This window comes from Furipterus horrens, unplaced genomic scaffold, assembly GCF_987537825.1.
Source record: "Furipterus horrens unplaced genomic scaffold, mFurHor1.1.pri manual_scaffold_17, whole genome shotgun sequence".
Classification (NCBI taxonomy): Eukaryota; Metazoa; Chordata; class Mammalia; order Chiroptera; family Furipteridae; genus Furipterus; species Furipterus horrens.
The window spans coordinates 48,567,332-48,586,045 of record NW_028327187.1 but is presented as its reverse complement, the minus strand read 5'-3'; the positions used below and the strand labels follow the sequence as shown (position 1 = coordinate 48,586,045).

The 18,714-nt window shown below is 37.7% G+C and overlaps 1 protein-coding gene across 1 annotated transcript in view; it reads left to right on the top strand.

The window, feature by feature from the left end:
• The first annotated feature begins 1,686 nt into the window (after positions 1 to 1,686).
• Positions 1,687 to 18,714, top strand: part of PAK3 (p21 (RAC1) activated kinase 3) — a 163,046-nt gene continuing 146,018 nt past the window's right edge. Inside the window, exon 1 of the mRNA XM_090265283.1 lies at positions 1,687 to 1,882. Coding sequence (XP_090121409.1) covers positions 1,708 to 1,882 — 175 coding nt within the window. The 5' untranslated portion in view covers positions 1,687 to 1,707. The remainder of the gene's footprint in view (positions 1,883 to 18,714) is intronic.

The window sequence follows — 18,714 nt, the reverse complement described above, 5'->3', positions numbered from 1 at the left end:
GCAGTCAACTGTTCAGGTGGAGAAACTACTCATTGATATTTATTCTTGAATATTTGCAGGCTGTATATATTTGAGAAAATTTAGAACATTATGAAATTTAATAATTTTTCTGCATTGCATGATGTAACCTAATTAGAGTTCATTAATGAAAATAATAGACATTGTAACAACTAAAGGGTTAAAATAATTATGATAGATTACTTCTCATTATAACAGGTAGTGAAATCCTGCTTTTGTTGATTTTGTTGTAGTACTTAGGTTTGTTTATAGTAAATGTTTTTGGAATGAAGTGATGTGCTAAGTTGTGTTTGGGGAGTTCTTATGCTCCTGAATTAGTACCAGTTAATACTTGATGAATTTACAGAGATTTTGTTGCAATGGAATTTGTTTTTTTCTTGTATTCAAACTGGAAGTTCACTTGAAAGTTACTCTTAACACCTGACTTGCCATGGCAAGTTTCAGGTCCCTAATGAAAGATTTGAATTTGAATAGAAAAACAGCTAGAAACAGAAACATTTCCATGGGGAGTCCATGCTTTTCCAGTCCATTTTACCCTCTCAGTGGGATGAAACCAAAATACATTCATTCATACCTAAGCACACGATGCAAAAGAGTAATGAAATTAAGAGCAAACAAGGTGCTAAAACCCAGATTGGTTCATACAACCATGATACACCAGTCAACTTATTTGTTCCCTGTTCCAGGACATAATATAAGACAAGGAGTAAGATTTTAGTGTCTCCTCAGGAAGTGGTACTCTACTTGGAGCTCCTCTTAGCTCATGGTGACATTTGACTCAGCTTTATATTCTACCTGCTACCTGGAGTGGGGAATTGTTTTCTCTATCTATACACCCCAATTCTTCTGAAACTGCCAGGTCTATCAGATTGCTTCTCAGTTCTTTTTTTCATAAAACAGTAGAGTGTATTTTGTAAATCAGGTAGACACCAGGTACGAGTCAGACACCAAAGACATCCCAATGTCAAAGAAGCCAACAAACAATTCTTTTAAAAAAATATTCACATCATGTCGTTTTTTTAAAGATTTTATTTATTTATCTTTACAGAGAGGGAAAGGGAGGGAGACAGGGAGAGAAACATTGATTGGTTGCCTCTCACATGCCCAAAACTGGGGATCTGGCCCACAACTCAGGCATGTGCCCTAACCAGGAATTGAACCAGCAGCCTTTCAGTCCACAGGCCAGTGCTCAATCCACTGAGCCAAACCAGCCAGAGTGAAATCATTATTGTGGGCTATTAAAAATCAATAGCCAAACCTGGGTCAATTCTGGATTCTGAGGAGGTTATGCTACACTACCATGGCAATCATCAGGATAGAACTTTTTAAATAAGAAAGATGGTAAATTGTTCATTAAAGGACTGTGTGAACAATAGAAAATAGAGTTTCATCATGAGGAAAGGAAGTACCCTTATGTGTTTGTGTGTGCATATTGAAAAGCCATTAATCATTGCCTTCACTTTTCTCTTTGAGAAATTGCATTGTTGGTCTTTAGGGAGGCAGTTAAGTTCCCTCTCAAAAAGAAACCCCTCAAAATGGTCAATGAAAAACCTGAAACAAAAAAATAATGCTTTTGTTTATAAGATGTTAGAATCCCCATATTTACTAGATTGTTTTTTAGACCTCTCCTATCTTAACTCCTGTTTTCTCCTCCTCCTTTAGGAGCTGTGCAATTAGTTATAACTGAAAATGTCTGACAGTCTGGATAATGAAGAGAAACCCCCAGCTCCCCCTCTGAGGATGAATAGTAACAACCGGGATTCTTCAACACTCAACCACAGCTCCAAACCACTTCCCATGGCCCCGGAAGAGAAGAATAAGAAAGCAAGGCTTCGCTCTATCTTCCCAGGAGGAGGGGATAAAAGTAAAGTATCAGTGGCCGGGCATTGAAAAGGGGCTAGTTTATTCTCTCATTGGCACTTTCTTGGCTAGTCATTTCTTGAGCATTGGCTATTTAAGGCCTGTCTAACCTTTATGTTTCCTTCTTCAGAGGTTGCATTTTGTCAGAAGTTAATGTTTTATTGGCACCTGTGGTTTATAGAAAATATACTTATGCTGTGTTTACCCTTTACATAGAATTGAATTCATAGTGTTAAAATCGAAACAACAGTACTGTCTTGAATATATAAACAGTGAGTTTCTTTCTGATAACTTAGAGGAGAATTTATAGTAATACTTTTTAAACTGCAAGTTCTCCTTATTGAAAATTAAACTACAGGTGAATTTACTTCTGTATACCCTTTGACAGCTGTGAAATTTTTGAACTGAGTATATGGGAGTCAGTCCAAGTTATCACATTATTGTCTCTCTGACTATATCAGAAGGTGGAAGAAATTTCCAACTCATTTGTTTCCTCTCATTTTCTGCCAGTTGTCACCTACACAATCAGCCCTATTTGCACTGTAATCACAACAGTATATTATTATTTATCCTGCGTTGTCCATAATACCATTTTGTGCTTAAATATCATATGCCGACACTTTGTAACACTGGGAGATCTAAAATCTCTAGTAAGTAATTGTCAGGTTGTGTTAATTAGCATAAAGTTCTATAAATGTGACTTCTATAAATGTGACTGTTGAGGCAGAAGAGAGTGAATGAAGGTACAGGGGCACTGTTACCATAAAAAGTTGCCAAATGGGCAGAAGGGTGATGTCTTTAGAAGTGAAAAGGGACACTCCTGATCTGCTTCTTCAATGTAAACCAAATACAAAGGTATAGGTTGCTTTCATGATGTTAATGAATTCACAAATTAGTACCATAGGGAAAGCTGAAACTCTTATGAAGGTCAGTATTGTCTCTTTATACCTACATCATCTAAGAGATGCTTTACCCTTGTGATGTAAGGATGAAAAAGAAAGAAATGATGTTAAACATCTGGATTAAAGACAAGCAAAAGAATAAGGAAACACTTTCCATGTAAGGGATCTGTGACCATGCAAGAGGATTTTTTTAAAAACCTCTTTTCAGGGACTGCAATGAGTCGAGAAAATTTTTTTGTAAGGAACAAGGGATAGTTCAAAAAATATATGGTGTGCCATGACCTGGAGACCAAGTTTTATGTGGCAGTGGTGCCAAAGAAAGAACTACTAGAGCCTGTAGCTTCTCTGTTGTATCCACCACAATGACATGATTGAAGAAGGGGATTATGTGACTGTGAAACTCTTTGGTGCTGTTGAAACTGCTATGCTTTGGAAGCCATTGAACAATCCTACTTTACCTTTTGAAGAGTAGGAGACAACTGATGCTGGCATGAGACCAGCAAAAATAGAGAGGCTTACATTTGTGTTTTGTGCCACTACTTCAGGTGACTTCATAGTGAAATCATTACTGCTCTACAGAAAACTGTGACCAAATATTTACAGAGGAAAAAAACGCAGCCAAGTTTTCAGTGTTCTTGCATGCAAACAGAAAAGCTTGGATGACTCCTTTCCATAAGAAATTGTTGAAAAGTACTTTCTTGTGGAAGTTCAACATTATTTTTACAGATAATCTTGAATTCAAAATCCCACTCATTTTTCACAATCCTTTTGGCACCTCAGATGTACTTGCCAATGTGCATCCATAATGTTAAGGTTGTCTTTATAACTAGTCAAATGTCTCATGTACTCAAGCCCTCCAATTAGTATTTGAAATGCTCATTCAAGAAGATTTGTGCTGAGTTTGTAATACAGTTCTGTTGTTCAAAATCTCACAAAGGCTCCTCTTTCTGAAGATCCTTGTGCATGGTTTTCCTAAACCACCACTAATGCTATACTCATAATAAAACAGGAATAGCTTAACAGACCTGTCATTAATGCAACCTGAGAGAAAATTTGGCTAGATATGGTTAAATATCTTTTAGCAACCCCTTCTGATGACAATAAATATATATATTTGGATCAAGAACCTATGGGTGTGGACAAACATTTGGCATAGGAGCAGTCGTTGGCTGAAGTTGAATTTGAACCTGTTGACACTAATCCAAGTGATATGATGCTGCTAGAAGATGACTCTCTGGAAAATTCCAGTAGCCCAGAGGTGATTATCAGAAGTAATGATAAAAATGCTTAGGATCTATGGAACAGGAGCAACAGGAACAAATATTTTAGAAAAATATTAACACCGCTCCTAAAAAGTAGTGAAAATTGACACCTTTATATGTCAAACTTTACCTATAAAGAGGCGCTATGATGCCTTCAAAAATATCACATTGGACAGAAGCCATCTTTCAATAGGACTTAAATCATCAGTTAGTGCCACTTAATACCATTGCTGGACAGCTGATAAGGTGCCTTCAGTAGAAGTTTGAATGATTTAATTGAACTATTTAAAGATATTCTAAGAGTCTTTTGACAACACCATTTTTGGGAAGAAAGCAACCTCAGAAGAGCATAAATTATAAAGTAATGTCATTTAAATACCAGTGCTGGACAGCTGATAATCTGCCTTCAGGAAAAGCTTGAATAATTTAATTTGAACTCTATACCAAAGGGCTAAAGTATCTTCAAAAAAATCTTGAGAAGATATAAAGCGTCTTCAGAAGAGCCAAAGTCATTAAGTTGTCCCACTTAAAATCACTTGCTTGATAGGGCTAAAGCCACAAGCAAGTTGTTATAATTTCAGTATTGGACTTAGATGACTCTGAGAGTATGGAGATCATGATTTGAACTAACAGTACACCTCTATTCATTGCTTCACTGTCACTGCTATTTTCCATTTCCATAATGGTACATCTTCATCACCTCTGGAAATCATCTCCAGATGAAAATGAAAACTATGTAGAGACTGTCATTTTTACTAAGCTAAACTATGTAAACTCTCATTATTTTTATGTAATATACTGTTGTTATTGTTTTGTTTTACTATGCAAAAAAGTATTTATGAGGGCTTTCAAAGTTCATATGTAACCTCACATCCCTTGCTCTCTCTCTCTCTCTCTCTTTTTTTTTTTTTTTACCTCCTATAATCATAATTTCATGAGCTTAACTCTCCTACTTTGGAGGTCATTCAGGAATAGGACCCTCATGGGCAGGGAGGGGTTATTGTTTCTGTGTTTCTGCATTTCTGCCTCTCAGTGACTGCTTGGATTACACCACTGTCAGTCTTGAATAAATGGAAAGAGCACTGGTCTTGGATTCTGGAGGCTTGGGTTCCCAAGAATTGGGAACTTTGGGCTAGTTACTTAGTTTCTCTGAGCCTCAGTTTTGTCACCTGTTAAATGAGGAGAGTAATATCTAGTCTATCTCATAAGATAGTGTTGATAATCATACATAATTCAAAATACCAACATGCTTTTAAAAATAAACTTAATGTTTTAAATTTAAATAAAAATAAAATTTATAATTATTAAGTACTTAATAATTCTGAGGTGTTACTAGATTTCATCATTCTGGACCTTACAAAACACAACCAAAAATCTATATTTTAGGATTCTTGTTTCCTTCTTCCAGTGACTTTGTTCCTGACTAGAATTTATATATCAATTACAGAAAATTAAAAAACTGAAATTGCCAATAATTCCACAGGCCAATGATAACTGAGTGGGTTGGTATTTTTACTCCTAGTTCTTCCTCTTTTCATCATAGGGAAATTTTTCATCAATATCAAAAACTTTGGAAAATAAAGATAAACATATAGAAAAAAATAAAAATCACCCATATTTACAAATCTCAGAAACAATGTTAATGTTTTGGTGGATTTCTTTTCAGATGTTTTATAGCTCTATATAAGCATATTTTTTACATACTTAAGATAATAATATATGCAGTTTTATATCCTACTTTTTTCACTTAAAATTTTTATCACGAATATTTTTCTACAATTTAAAAATGTTTTTATAAATATCATTTTTGGTGGTGTATAATATTTCATCATATAGTGGCAACAGTGGCATCATGGTTTGTTTAGCCATTTCCTTTTATTGAATATTTGGGGTCCTTTCCACATTTTTGATATAAATAAAGTCACAATGTCTACTTCTTCATTTAAATGAAAATACTTGTTTTGGTGACAGTAGAAGTTTTTACGTATTTGTTTTAAGAAATCTCTTTAATAGCTACATGTCATTGAACAAATGGAATTTCAAGAGACAGGTAGAAGAAAAATAAGAAGTAGTAGATGTAATTTGAAGATTGACGATCTTTGTTGGAGACTGTTCCAGAAGCTGGATCTTGGAATTAGAGCAAGTTAGGAAAGGTACTTTGCCACCATTTCATTGTACTTCATTATACGAAACTTTTCAGAATTAAATCAGAAAAAGGACATCCTGAACAAGTAGTTTAATTTTATTTTACATAACCTGTGAAGCATGATACTGACCATGTTTCTCTTTTGTTGACTACTAGAAAGCTTGGAGCTAAATGTATGGCCCATGCATAGTATGTATCAGGGACTCTATGGTATGTATGCACTTTGTCCTAGCTTTTTTCCAGGCTCCATTTTATGTTCCCATCTTTTTTTTTTTTCCTTTTAGTTTCTTATCTACTTTGAATTTGCTATTATATTGTATTTGGGTATTCTTGTAAGCCACCTGATATCCATTTTGGAATGAGGTGGGGAATTAGTACATGAGTGAATAAATAAATACATGAAAAATTTCAAAGGTAGTGAGGCAAATGAATCTGCCAGGACTCTGGAAATGGCATAGTACCTCTAAAAATAATCACCATTAAAGACTTGAAGCTTGGAAGAGCATGTGGGAAAGAAGCAAGTGAGACTGCATTTGGAGGTGACATGGTCTTTGTGACATCTGTGTCTTCTCAAGTGTGCTTATGTGTCTTGTGTCTTGTACTGCACTTGAGCATCAGATGTGTTCCAGAGGACATGCAATGTTGTGTGAAGGGCTATGTCTTTAGAGAGCACAGTTCGTGTGCATTTTGTTTGTGGGGAACCCAGAGAGATTTGGAAGCTGCTAAGCCTGTGAATGAAGTAAAGGCCCCTCTTCTTAGAGGAGTATTAGGAGATAGCAGGATATAAATCAAGAGAGACAGGAAGTGACCTATCATTTACTGACTGAGCTAAACTGTTTTCTAGGCACTGTACATGTATTGAGTCTTTACATACTTACAACTACTCTGCATTATCCCCTTTTTTCTTATGAGGCAATTTAAGTTCAAAGTGTTTAAGTAGATAGCCTAGCATCATGTAACAAATGATGGAAGCCAGAAGTATCTCAGGTCTCTCACACTCCAAACCCTGTGGTTTTTATGTTTGCTGTAACAAGGCCTTGCAACAGAACAAAGGGGCTATGTGGGAAAATACATTCCTAGTATCCAAAAGCCAGCAGTGACTTTCATTTTTCCTTAAGAATATGGTATTGTGCTTTGAAACTTTTCTCACATTCAGAAAAGCAGACTTATTTTTTTATATCACCACTCAGTAGGAAAGAAAGAAAATGTTTCCATATTTTTTAAAATAATGGCGAGGAAATATACTTCACAATAGAGGTGTGCTAACATTTGATTTGGATGTTTTATGGGTTAGATTCTCATTTGGTGTGTGTACTTTACAGGCTTGAATCCTGCTTACTTTAGAAAGTTGAGGCTCTAAATGAGTGTGCTCATATATGTGAAGAAGTTCTTAAAGTGCCACATAGTTTGTGATTGTATTGTATATATATTGTTCTAATTCCTAGAGTATGTTATTTTCTATATATGCTACACAACAGAAAGCATTACTGTGCAACGATTATGTTAAAGAAGACTCTCAGTTATCCTTTATGGTCTTGTTAATCAAATGTTTTGGTCAATGCACATTGCTAACTTTCATCTAATTAATGCCCAATAAAAATACTTAGTGTGATAACTAGACTGAAAAGTATGCAGTGTTTCTTCGGTGATGCTGAAGACCCTTTGGGATCCTGAGTAGCTCAAAGTTATTATTGTTGCACCAACAATGAATGAAAGTCTCAGTTAATTGTGGGTTCTGCTATCAGAATGCCAGATGTCAGAGACTACTACATCTTGAATGGTGTTTACAATCCTCTTTGTTCTCCAGAGCAGACCATACAGCTCAGCAAAGAGTGCTCTTTGGAAATCATTGCACTACCCTTTGGAAAGCCTGAAGGGCAGAACAAAGTGTTTGTCCTCCAGAGTCAGTGCTGTGCCCCAGGAGAAAAACTTCCTGTACTACTCCTTTACTCTCTTAAGTCTTCTGTGGTTGAAATAGGAAGAAGTTCGAATAATGATGCACATTATCTTTATCATGTGCTTCCACTTCAAGGTTATTAAACAGGGAAATTGGGCACAAATATGGTGGCCCACAAAAACCAGCAGCCAAATTCAAAACAAGTATGGATTGTAGGATTGGGAGAGGTATACAAGAGGTGACCCAGAAAAAACAGAACTATCTTCTGGAGGGTGGCCTCCTTGTTTTACAGGCTTCCTCCATTAGGTTCTAGGAACCCATATTTATCAGTGTACCAGCTGGTATTGTGAAGGCTGCGTTTGCCTTCAGTAAATTATTTTTGAAAACTCTTTCAACATGTTTGCCCATTTTATGATGGGTGATTGACAAGCAATCTGCCCACACCATGCTGAATGTTCAGCAATTTTTGATCCAAAACTGCATGACCCCCCCATGCCCCACCCTCTCTATTCATCCTATCTTACCTTGAGTGACTTTTTGTTTGTTTCTTTCCCCGGATGAAAACAAGTCCTCGAAGGGAAACATTTTGCCGATATGGAAGAGGTGAAACAAAAAAATGACAGAAGCACTAAAAGGCATTAGAATTGATGAGTTCAAAAACTCTTTGGAGCAATGGAAAAAACGTTTTGATAAGTGTATTGCATCAAATGAACAGTACTTTGAAGGTGACTGAAGTTTAAACATGTAAGAATAAATATACAATTTTTATAAATAAATTCCGGTTCTTTTGCATCCCCGCTTGTACAATAAAGGAAAGAAGTAATAAGAGTGAAATAAATTGAGAGATGAAGTAATATTTGAGAAGGAGATTAGCAGGTGAGGAAGATAGGGGTATAGATGAGAAGGGGGAAGACAGAAGAGAGTTGTATCAAACATTTAAATGAAGTATTGAAAGGAGAGGACACTAGCTAAAGGATATAAAATTACTTCCCTCCTTAAAGCAAATGAAGCCCCCCATTTTTTCCTCTCAAACTTGTGTCCTGTCAAATATCCACATGATCAGATGTGTCTGGTTTAGGACACTGCCTTATATTTACGTTTTGTTTTCAATCATTTTTCGTTGAAACTGTTGTATGTGTGAATTAGGTGTAAATGAGAGCGGAACCAGGGTGCATTGTCTGGAAGGAGATGAGCGTAAGAGTCAACTTCCTAATGATTTGTCAGAATGATCACTGTTGTTGAATGTTTGTCTTTGAAGATGATACCACTGAATGTGATGGCTGTCAGTGTGTGTACGGTCACTAGAATGGCTCACGCAGGACCATCATTTCCTTTCTTCCATCATCCTCATGAAACATCCAACCTATGAATTGGGCTTGTAGCTGCCGTTGCATAATCAGGTACCATTTTGACTATTTTTCTATTCGTTAAAAACTGCTACTTTACGGAGGGCATATACTGGTTCCCATAGCGACTGAAGAACTGGCAGGAGGAAATGGGCTTACTATTTTACCAGAGAGAATGAAACTAGACATAATGCAATTCCAGATGTGCTGATTAAATACAATGGTTACCAAGGGTGAAACTTTTTAGGTTCTCTATTGGGTCTCTCATGGCTTTAGCAGGTCCTACCTGAAGGCAGGAGAATGAAACTTCCACCATGGGCCTTCCCAACTATATACCTCTGAGATTTGCTAATATAAAGAAAGATACTATAATAAGAGCAGTGAATGTTTAAAACAGCCCAATTTAATTCTCTTTCCTGGTAGTTATATTTCTAAGGACTTTATCTATAAGATGGAAGTGCTGCATTTAAAAAGTGGCAGATTCCTTATTTCTCCAGAAAACACATACACCCTGTTACTAAGTATATTGCTAATGGGATGATGTATTTTGAGTGGCAATTATAGGGATATTACAATATTCAAAGTGTTTTCATATCAAATACTTCCTTTATACCTCCTATGATGGAAGTAAGGATTATCCAAATTTTACAGAAGGCAGAAATTTAGAGAGGTTAAATGACTTACACAAACATGCCCCTCTAATTATTACAAAACAAGGAAGACCTAGAATTTAGATCCCTGAATCCTAGTCCAGTGGTAGTTGAACCCTATACAGATTTAACATAAAATAGGAGTTACCTAACTTGCTTTAAAAGTATTTTTTAGCCAATGGAATATACAAAAAAAAAAAAAAAGGAATCTTTACAGAAGTAGGTGAAACCTAGGTGAATCTAACCCATTTTCTCTATCAGCAAATTTAACAGTAGTCATACCTTTGTCTTTACAAGTTATTCCTCCTGAGGACCTAACTTGCTAGCAGAAAGTAACAGCCTTTGTAAAAATGAAAATTGTTAATTATTTCCTCCTGATTCCCTTGTTATTTTGGGGGCTATGAAATCTATTTCTATTACAGAAATATCTGATGTTCTTACAATTAAAATATTAAAGAGCTATATTAAAATAGAACATGAGAGTCACCTATCATCCTTCCCCTTACAATTACTCATAATTCACTACTTAAAGCTTCAGGCCCCTTTCCCATCATTTAATAAACACCTATTTACTTTCCTGATCAGAATCATTATATGTTTTTCTCAAGATGCTAGATTTAAGCCAAAAATGTATGTTACGTAGAACCTTGTTTTAAATCTTTTACCCACCGTGCACTGCCATTTTTTAAGTACTTAGAGCCAAGAACAAACTCTTTTTTATGTTTGCCTTTCCACTGTAATGACCACAGGTAGCCTGGAGTATTTCCATTTGGTAAAAATAAATTTGAAGGCCCACAAAATAACATTTTTCTACCAAAAAATATAGGATATCTGAGAATTAATCTTTGTGTAAGAGAACATGTACATTCCATGAATACAAGAGGTAATCAATTCCTTTGGGTCCCTTCTCATAATATGCCCCCAAACAGAATATTTTAACTGTTCTCAGGTACTTATTCCTACCCAAGTATAAGAGTTCAGAAAGCTTCCCTCAGGGGGTAATAGCACAATGTGCTCTGTGACCCATAATTCAGAAGGTAGAGTAGAACAACTCCAATACTTAATTCACTTTCCTGGTAGTTAAGTAAACACTAAGGCATTTTAATTCTTAAAGGCCACAAGGACAACATTTTGTAAAAGATTCCTGTGAGGTATTGACTAGCAGCCTCTTAGTGAATGAAATAAATTAATAAACCACCGAAAGTACCTACCTCCCAGCTAAAGAGTGGCCAAGTCAGTAAGGATCATCTGTTAGGAAAAGTGATGGTTGCCAGCAATAGAAGGTGCATCACCCTTTAAAAATACTTCTATATCCTTCCAACATGGCTTAACCAGAGCGAAGTCCAAGAATATTGAGGTGAAAAATGGGCATTTTAGTATGACAGATTTCTAACCAAGCCTTCCTCACTGCCCCAGCTAGAAGTGGCCCCTATATCTGCACAAGTTGTTTGGCTTCAGGAATACATAGCAGTACAGATTGTACCTGGGCAAGGCAGGTGGGACAAAGTACAGAGGAGAGAAGAGAGAGATTTTAGTGTCAAGCTAGGGATTGTGGGACAAAGACACCTTCAACTTCAGCAACTCCAGTACAAGCCTCCTAACAAAATATTTTGATAGACCCCCTTTATCTCAAAGGACTTAGTGGAAGACCACAGGTTAGAGACAGATGTACAAGCAGCTAGTGCATAAATCTGAGCTGCATGCTGAATTTGAGCACAGATCTAATTTATTAACTATCTCAGTTTAAAAATCAGATATAATAAAATAGGATGTTAACATAGGCTTATCTGGAGCATGCTTTATAATTCACTCAGAAAAGATTTGCACTTGCTTTTTATGTGCCTAGCTCTGTGCTGAGTGTTGTCAGGGATACTACATATAACACCAGGTTCCTTGTTCTAAGGTAATTTTCAATCTAGACACACAATTTATAGGAAATTCCCAATAGACAATCTTAGAGGCAACAGATTTAGTGGCAGATATGTCCTCCTCACTCTGCCCCCACCATTCATTTTCCTCCTCAGCCTGCATGCAAGCAACCATTTTGAAGCCTGCCCACATCATGTCACGTGTACCTAGGAACACAGAGCTACCTGGCTTTTCTTCCAGAAAACACCCTTTATATCATATGCTCCATCCATTGAAAAAAGTTTCCCAGTAGATTCTTCATTACTATCTCTCACTTCCCCATTAATAAGCATGTATTTCTCCTTCCAAGCTTTGCTTCTCCTGTTTTTCCTGCTTTAGATGCTTTGCCCTTCCTGCCTGTTTATTCTTTAAGATCCATCTCTCTAGTCTTAGTTTCACCAGTAAACCCTCATTGTCCACCACAGGTTTCTATTATCTTCTTATCTTTGAACATACTACAGCATTTATACTGTTTTCCCATATTGACACCTATTTTCTTTGATCTGGTATCATTTCTATTTTTATTTCCTCAGCTTATTTCTCTGATTAGATTGCAAGTTTAGAACATTAAGTTTATAGTGAGTTTATCAGCATAATCTGTCACTATACTGATCCTAAATTCTTTGTATAGTTGTTAACTGACCCATTGATTCAAAGGAAAAGAAGCTAGAACAGCAGCAGGAGGAAATTGGTCATCAGAGCCAACATTTTGAAATGCTTGCTGCATAGACCTAGACAGCCTATGTGCTTTTTAATTTGGAAAATTTATTTCTAAATTTTAGAATTGATTTATATAATGTTGTGCTTTCAGATTTCCATATTTATGTGGCTTTAAATGTTGCTTCTTAAATTATGCCATATACTGTAACTTTACATGCTTTCTCTTTCTTTTTAAAAATGATTATTGTTCTGTGCTTGTGCTTTCAGGCTAAATTTATGTGGGAAAGCATTTCTCTATGTCTGCACTATGTCATTTCTTTTCTTTTCCTGCATGCTGTGTTTTCAAGGAGCTAGAAAGTGTTCTAAAAAAGTAATGCTGGATGTGACCACATGACAACCAATAAAAAGGCCTAATGAAAATTCCAGGAATTTTAGGGGAAGATGATAAGACAAGGGAGACTCAGATGACAGTTTTCTAAAATGCTTTCAGAAGGCAGGCATAGACCCACCCAGGAATTTCACCTGGGTGATAAAATTGGTTGTTTTCCTCTATCTTGAACCCTGCTAATCTGTGTTGCCCATATATATATGGTTTCGGCCCCAGGGTGGCATCTGGGAAGAGGTGTGCCTGGTGAGTACAGAGTCATCCCCTCTGTTGGGGAAAAATAGCAACAAGGCACCACCACCAACTTCAACTATAACAACTACTCTAAAACATATCCTCCCACTCCCCAGCTTTCTTGGGGAACTTGGATCATTGCCTCCTCGTCCATCAACACACAATGGCAAATATGCATGCCTTGTCTCCATATATTGGGTCTCATTTCATAAAATGAAAATCATTTATTCATTCATTCATATGCATATTCATTAAATATTTATTGAATCAGGTCTTGTTCTAAATAGGTGCTGGAGTACAGAGGTGAATAAGTCCCAGTTCCTCCCTTTAAGAAACTGATGGCCTAGTGAGGAACAGAGACAAGTCAGTAAATTATTAGTTTATCATGTTAAGTATAATATAGAAATGAGCACTGAAGAGGGACATCTATCTATTCAAGCCTGAGCTTGAGGAGAGGGGCAGTTAGGGAAAGCTTCTTGGAGGAGGTGACTTAGGTGAGTCTTAAAGAAGGAATAGAGCTATGCATATAAGAAACGGGTGGCATTTCAAAGCAAAGGAACAATGTTAACATCATAAAGGAAGTAGGCATGGCACACTAACAGATGAGGTTATATAAATACAACTACAAATAGTTCAGAATAGCTAGGGCATAAAGTGAGAGTGAGAGAGGGATGGAAGATGGCACTGTAGAAGTAATTAGGGACTGGATCCTGGAGGACTTATTTATGCCACACGAAAAGCTTTGAATTTTATTTTGAAGGCAGTAAGGAAACATTGAAGCATGGTTATATCATACTTGTGTGTCAAAATATCACTCTAGCCACAGGAGAAGAGTGAATCTGGGAGGAGAGGGCTGGAAGGAAACAAGTCAGGCTGGTTTTTTTTTTTTTTTTTTAATAATTTATTTATTTGTTTGTTTATTTATTTTATTTTTTGAGAGAGGGGAAAGGAGAAAGAGAGGGAGAGAAACATCACTGTGTGGTTGCCTCTCACTTGAACCCCCAACTGGGGACCTGACGTGCAACCTAGTCATGTGCCCTGACTGGGAATCGAACCAGCGACACTCGGCTCGCAAGCCAACACTCAATCCACTGAGCCACACCAGCCAGGGTAAGTCAGGCTGTTGGAGTCATGCAGATGAGATATGACAGTGGCCTGGACTAAAGGCCAATATCAGTATGAATAGGAGAGACAATAGAGTAGGAGTCTTTAGGAAGAAGAATTAATAGAATTAGGCAACTAATCAGATGGCAGGAGGAGAAACTGGAGGGGGTGAAGTAGGAAGCACAGGATGAATTGTAGTTCCTGTTCTAGGTGGGGAAAACCAGTGGAGAATAGTTTACTTTAGAAAATATTTAGAGTGAGGGGCCTATGAGGTATCCAAAAAGAGGTGTTCAGTAGGCAGTTAATTCCATGGGGTCAGAGTATAGCAAAAAGGTCAGGGCTGGAGGTACCTATGGGCAGTCACAGGTGTAGATGATAATTGAAACCATACAAGTATATGAGCTGACCTAGGGAGAGGTGTGATGATAAGAAGAGGTGAGGACTTAGGACAGGTCCTGGAGAATACTATTTCAAGAGTCAACAGAAGACCCAGAAATGTAGGATTACTTTATAAAAATGTTGTGTGAAAGAAGATGTGGAGGAGCAACATGAAGTTTATGGTCAGCAATGTTAGTTTTGACTGAGAGACCAATGGTGATAGGGACCTAAAAGTAGCCATTTTCAAGGAGGTGGTTAATTTTTGACCTCGGACTTAGTGCAATGATTCAAGGAGTGAGGGCTAAGGAAGTCTAGATTTGCTTTTTAAAATGTTTAAAGAACAGGCTGAGAGACTATAGCAGTTAGAGGAAGATGTGAGGTGACAGAGGGTTTTAATTTTTAAGAACAAAAGATATATCAGCATGTCTTTTAAGCCTAATAGGAAGTGTCAGTAGAGGGAGGAGATATTATAGATATAAGGTGAAATAAAAGCAATGAGAGGGACTGGGATCTAGACATCAATGGAAGGATAAACCTTAGACAGAAGGATGGAACACTGCTTCCAATGAGATGTGAGCTAACTACATACAGCCGGGAGGGGGAGTGAAGTCAAGAGTTCTGAACTGATGACCTCCATTTTCCTCATTGAAGTAGAAGGAATTTCATATGCTGAAAATAGGAGAGAAAGAGGGTGAAGCAGAAGTTTGAGTGAAGTGGTAAAATTCTGGAATATTCAGCAAGAGGAGTGGAAAAGGAAGTTGGCAAGGGGAAAAATTATTGCCAGGCAGCATTAATGACCCAACTATCGTCTGTGAACGCCAATATTCATGGCTGTGTGGTTTCTCCCCCAGCAACTTTCAATAGCCTCTGTATGGAATTGGAGGTTTTGTGATGGGTTTCTGTCAGGGTAGGGTTTTACAGGACAATTCATTGCAAGAAAAGGTCAAAGACCAAGAGTTTCCAGGATAGTGGCTTAAGAGCAATTTAAGTAATGGGCCATAGAGTCTGGACCAGGAGGAAGCTGAGAAATTGGATAAAAATAGGGGCATCCAAACACTTGAGGTTTTGTTGAGATCAAAGAACAGGTGAAATAGGAGTAAGGGCTTAAGACAGTGGGTAAGCTAGCAGGATGGGAGGCTGAGCTTAGGAAATGAGATAACAGGGTTAAATACTTTAATCAGAAGGACTGGGGTAGCTGTGGTTCTCCGCTTGGTCTGCAAGTTATCTGTGAGGGCTTAAAAATTATTTACCCAGGTCCTACACCTAGAAATCCTGATATGGTAGGTTTTGGGTGGGCCCCAGACATTGGTATTTTATGGAACTCCACAAGTCACTCTGATATGCAGGCCTGGTTGACAAACACTGTCTTTAAAAGGTGGCCATTGGAATGGATTGCAGAAGTGGAAGGGAGGTCTAATTCATTATAGTTGATGGAAGTCAAGGAGTTAAAATGAAAAGGTGTGAAGGAGATATCCATTTATATACTACATTTCACAGAGTGATGGCAGCATTGAATGTAGGAACGAAGACTGGAAATGAAAGTCCTCAATAGGTAAGGGAACTTAGCCAACATAACTAAATGGCAATATAACTAAATGGCAATAACCTCACGGGAGGGGGTTTTCTTGGTAAGTGCAGTAGTACTGACTTCAAATACACAGTCTGTAATAAAAAAAAAAAAAAAAAAAAAAAAAGGAGAAACTTCCCTTTCCCATTCTCCAAGGCCTAAGGACTTGGGATGGGTAAGAATGAGAAGTGCCCATCAGGATTATCTGTGGAATTGGTACCCTCATTAGATAGTAAGGTTTACAGTTGTTTTTTTTCAACCCCAGCTGCTTAATGGAAATGCCTGAGGAGCTTTAAAAATGAAAAGTGCTTGGTTCTAGCCTAGACTAACTGAATCTGAATCTCTGGGGGTGGGGTTCTGATATCTGTCTTTTTTAAAGTTTCCCAGATGAGAGTGACACACAGTGAAATTTGAGAACATAAAGCAGGAAGTAAAGAGTGCATTTAAAGAAGAGGTTGAAGATGTAGGGGAATTTGTAATGGAAAAATCTCTCACCACTGGAGGAACTATGAGACACTGACTGTGGTGGATCATATAGGAGATGACAGGTGTCTAGAGGAGCTTTTCTTTCTTTTAAATGTAGTAGGATGAAGAAAAGTGTCAATATGAGAGACAGGGAAGATTGGCTGGCCCCTGGAGTTACAAGGACTCATGTACACTGAGAGGGTCCCAAGGCCAAATGCTCTTTGCAGTAGTCTAGTCAGCAATTTGTGGCCTTCATTCTAGGTTCCAATAGAATATGTGTGATATGCTTAGAAAGTAATAGTCATTTGGTCTTCTGCTGTCTATGAATATCAACTCAGAGCTGATAGGCTGAGTCTTACCATCCCAATATTAAGGTTAGGTTGAATCTTAATATAAATAGTCAATGCTAACAGGATTTTCTGAAGGAGATACATTTTAGTGTTCAAAAAAAAAAAGAAAGCTCTCATCTAGGCCCCATTCAATCATTAAACATTAACTGAAGACTAGGGCTCAAATATGTCAAGGGTTTTTTTGTTTGTTTCTTTGTTTGTTTTTTGGATGCTGCTGAATAATAAATAGTGTAGCTATTAAAGAGCTTCATTCTGTAACCATAGTTGGGAACTTGTTCCAAATCCTGAGTCTGACACCTGCCAGCTATATAAACTGGGGATGCAGTTTAAACTCACTGAGCCTCATTTCTTCACCTATAAAACAATAATACGACTTCTAGCCAAGATGGAGGCTTAGACTGACATGCTCTGTCTCCCTCCACAACTAAGTTGGAATACAACTATTTCAAAACTAAAAGATAACTAGAAATTCTAGAAAATGAAACTACATGGAAGCCCAACGTATGAAGTTATAAACCAGCGGTGCTCGTCCGGATGGGTAGGAGGGCTGAAACCGGAGTGGGGCAGTGCTGCCTGTGGTGGCAGTGGGGATAGCGACGGGACTGTGAGAAAAGCCAGGGGAGCAATCCCAGCTGCAGTCGAACCCCATCAGCTCATGATTCCAATGCTGGGGAAGGCAGACCCCCATTGCCTCCATCTGTGAGGCCCGGAGGGCATGGGGATGTAGAAAGAGGCTCGTGGTCTTTCAGCAGAGAACAACGGCAGTAATCACCCCAGCCCCCACACAAAGCTCACAGGGTTCCACCTCCTATAACCCGCCCAGAAAACAAAAGTACGCACAATTCTGCCAATATGAAACAGACCATGATTGAAATCCCGGTTATACAGCTCACCAGGCAACAGATGAGGAACCTGACTAAAGAACAAATAAGAAATCTTTCTGAGGCTCAGTTCAGAGCTATACTTATAAAGTGGCTTACCGAATTAACAAGAGATTTGGAACAAGACAGGGAAAGAATGAAAACCAGTCATACTGAAACGAATGAAAACACATACGAGACAAGTGGTGAGGAAATGAAAACCAGAGATTGAATCAACAAATCAGAACATAGGGAAGGAACAGTCAACCAGTGCAGAAAGAGAAAACAAAAAATGAGCAATGTGAGGAGAGGCTCAGAAACCTATGGGACAGCTATAAGCGAATGAACATTCGAGTTATAGGACTGCCGGAGAGCAAAGAAGAAGAACTAGAATTGAAAAATTATGTGAAAAAATAATGAAACAGAACTTCCCGAACTTGGGGAAGGATATAGACTTATAGTCCAGGAAGCACAGAGAGTTCCAGAACAATAAGACCCAGGGAGAACCACTCCAAAACACATTATAGTCAAACTGTCAAAAATTAAAAATAAAGAGAGAATCTTAAAAGCAGTGAGAGAGAAGAAAAAAATTATGTACAATGGGGTCCCAATTAGACTATCAGCTTATTTCTCAAAGGAGACCCTACAGGCAAGAAGGGACTGGCAAGAAATATTCAAAGTAATGAAAATCAAAAACCTACAACCACGAATGCTCTATCCAG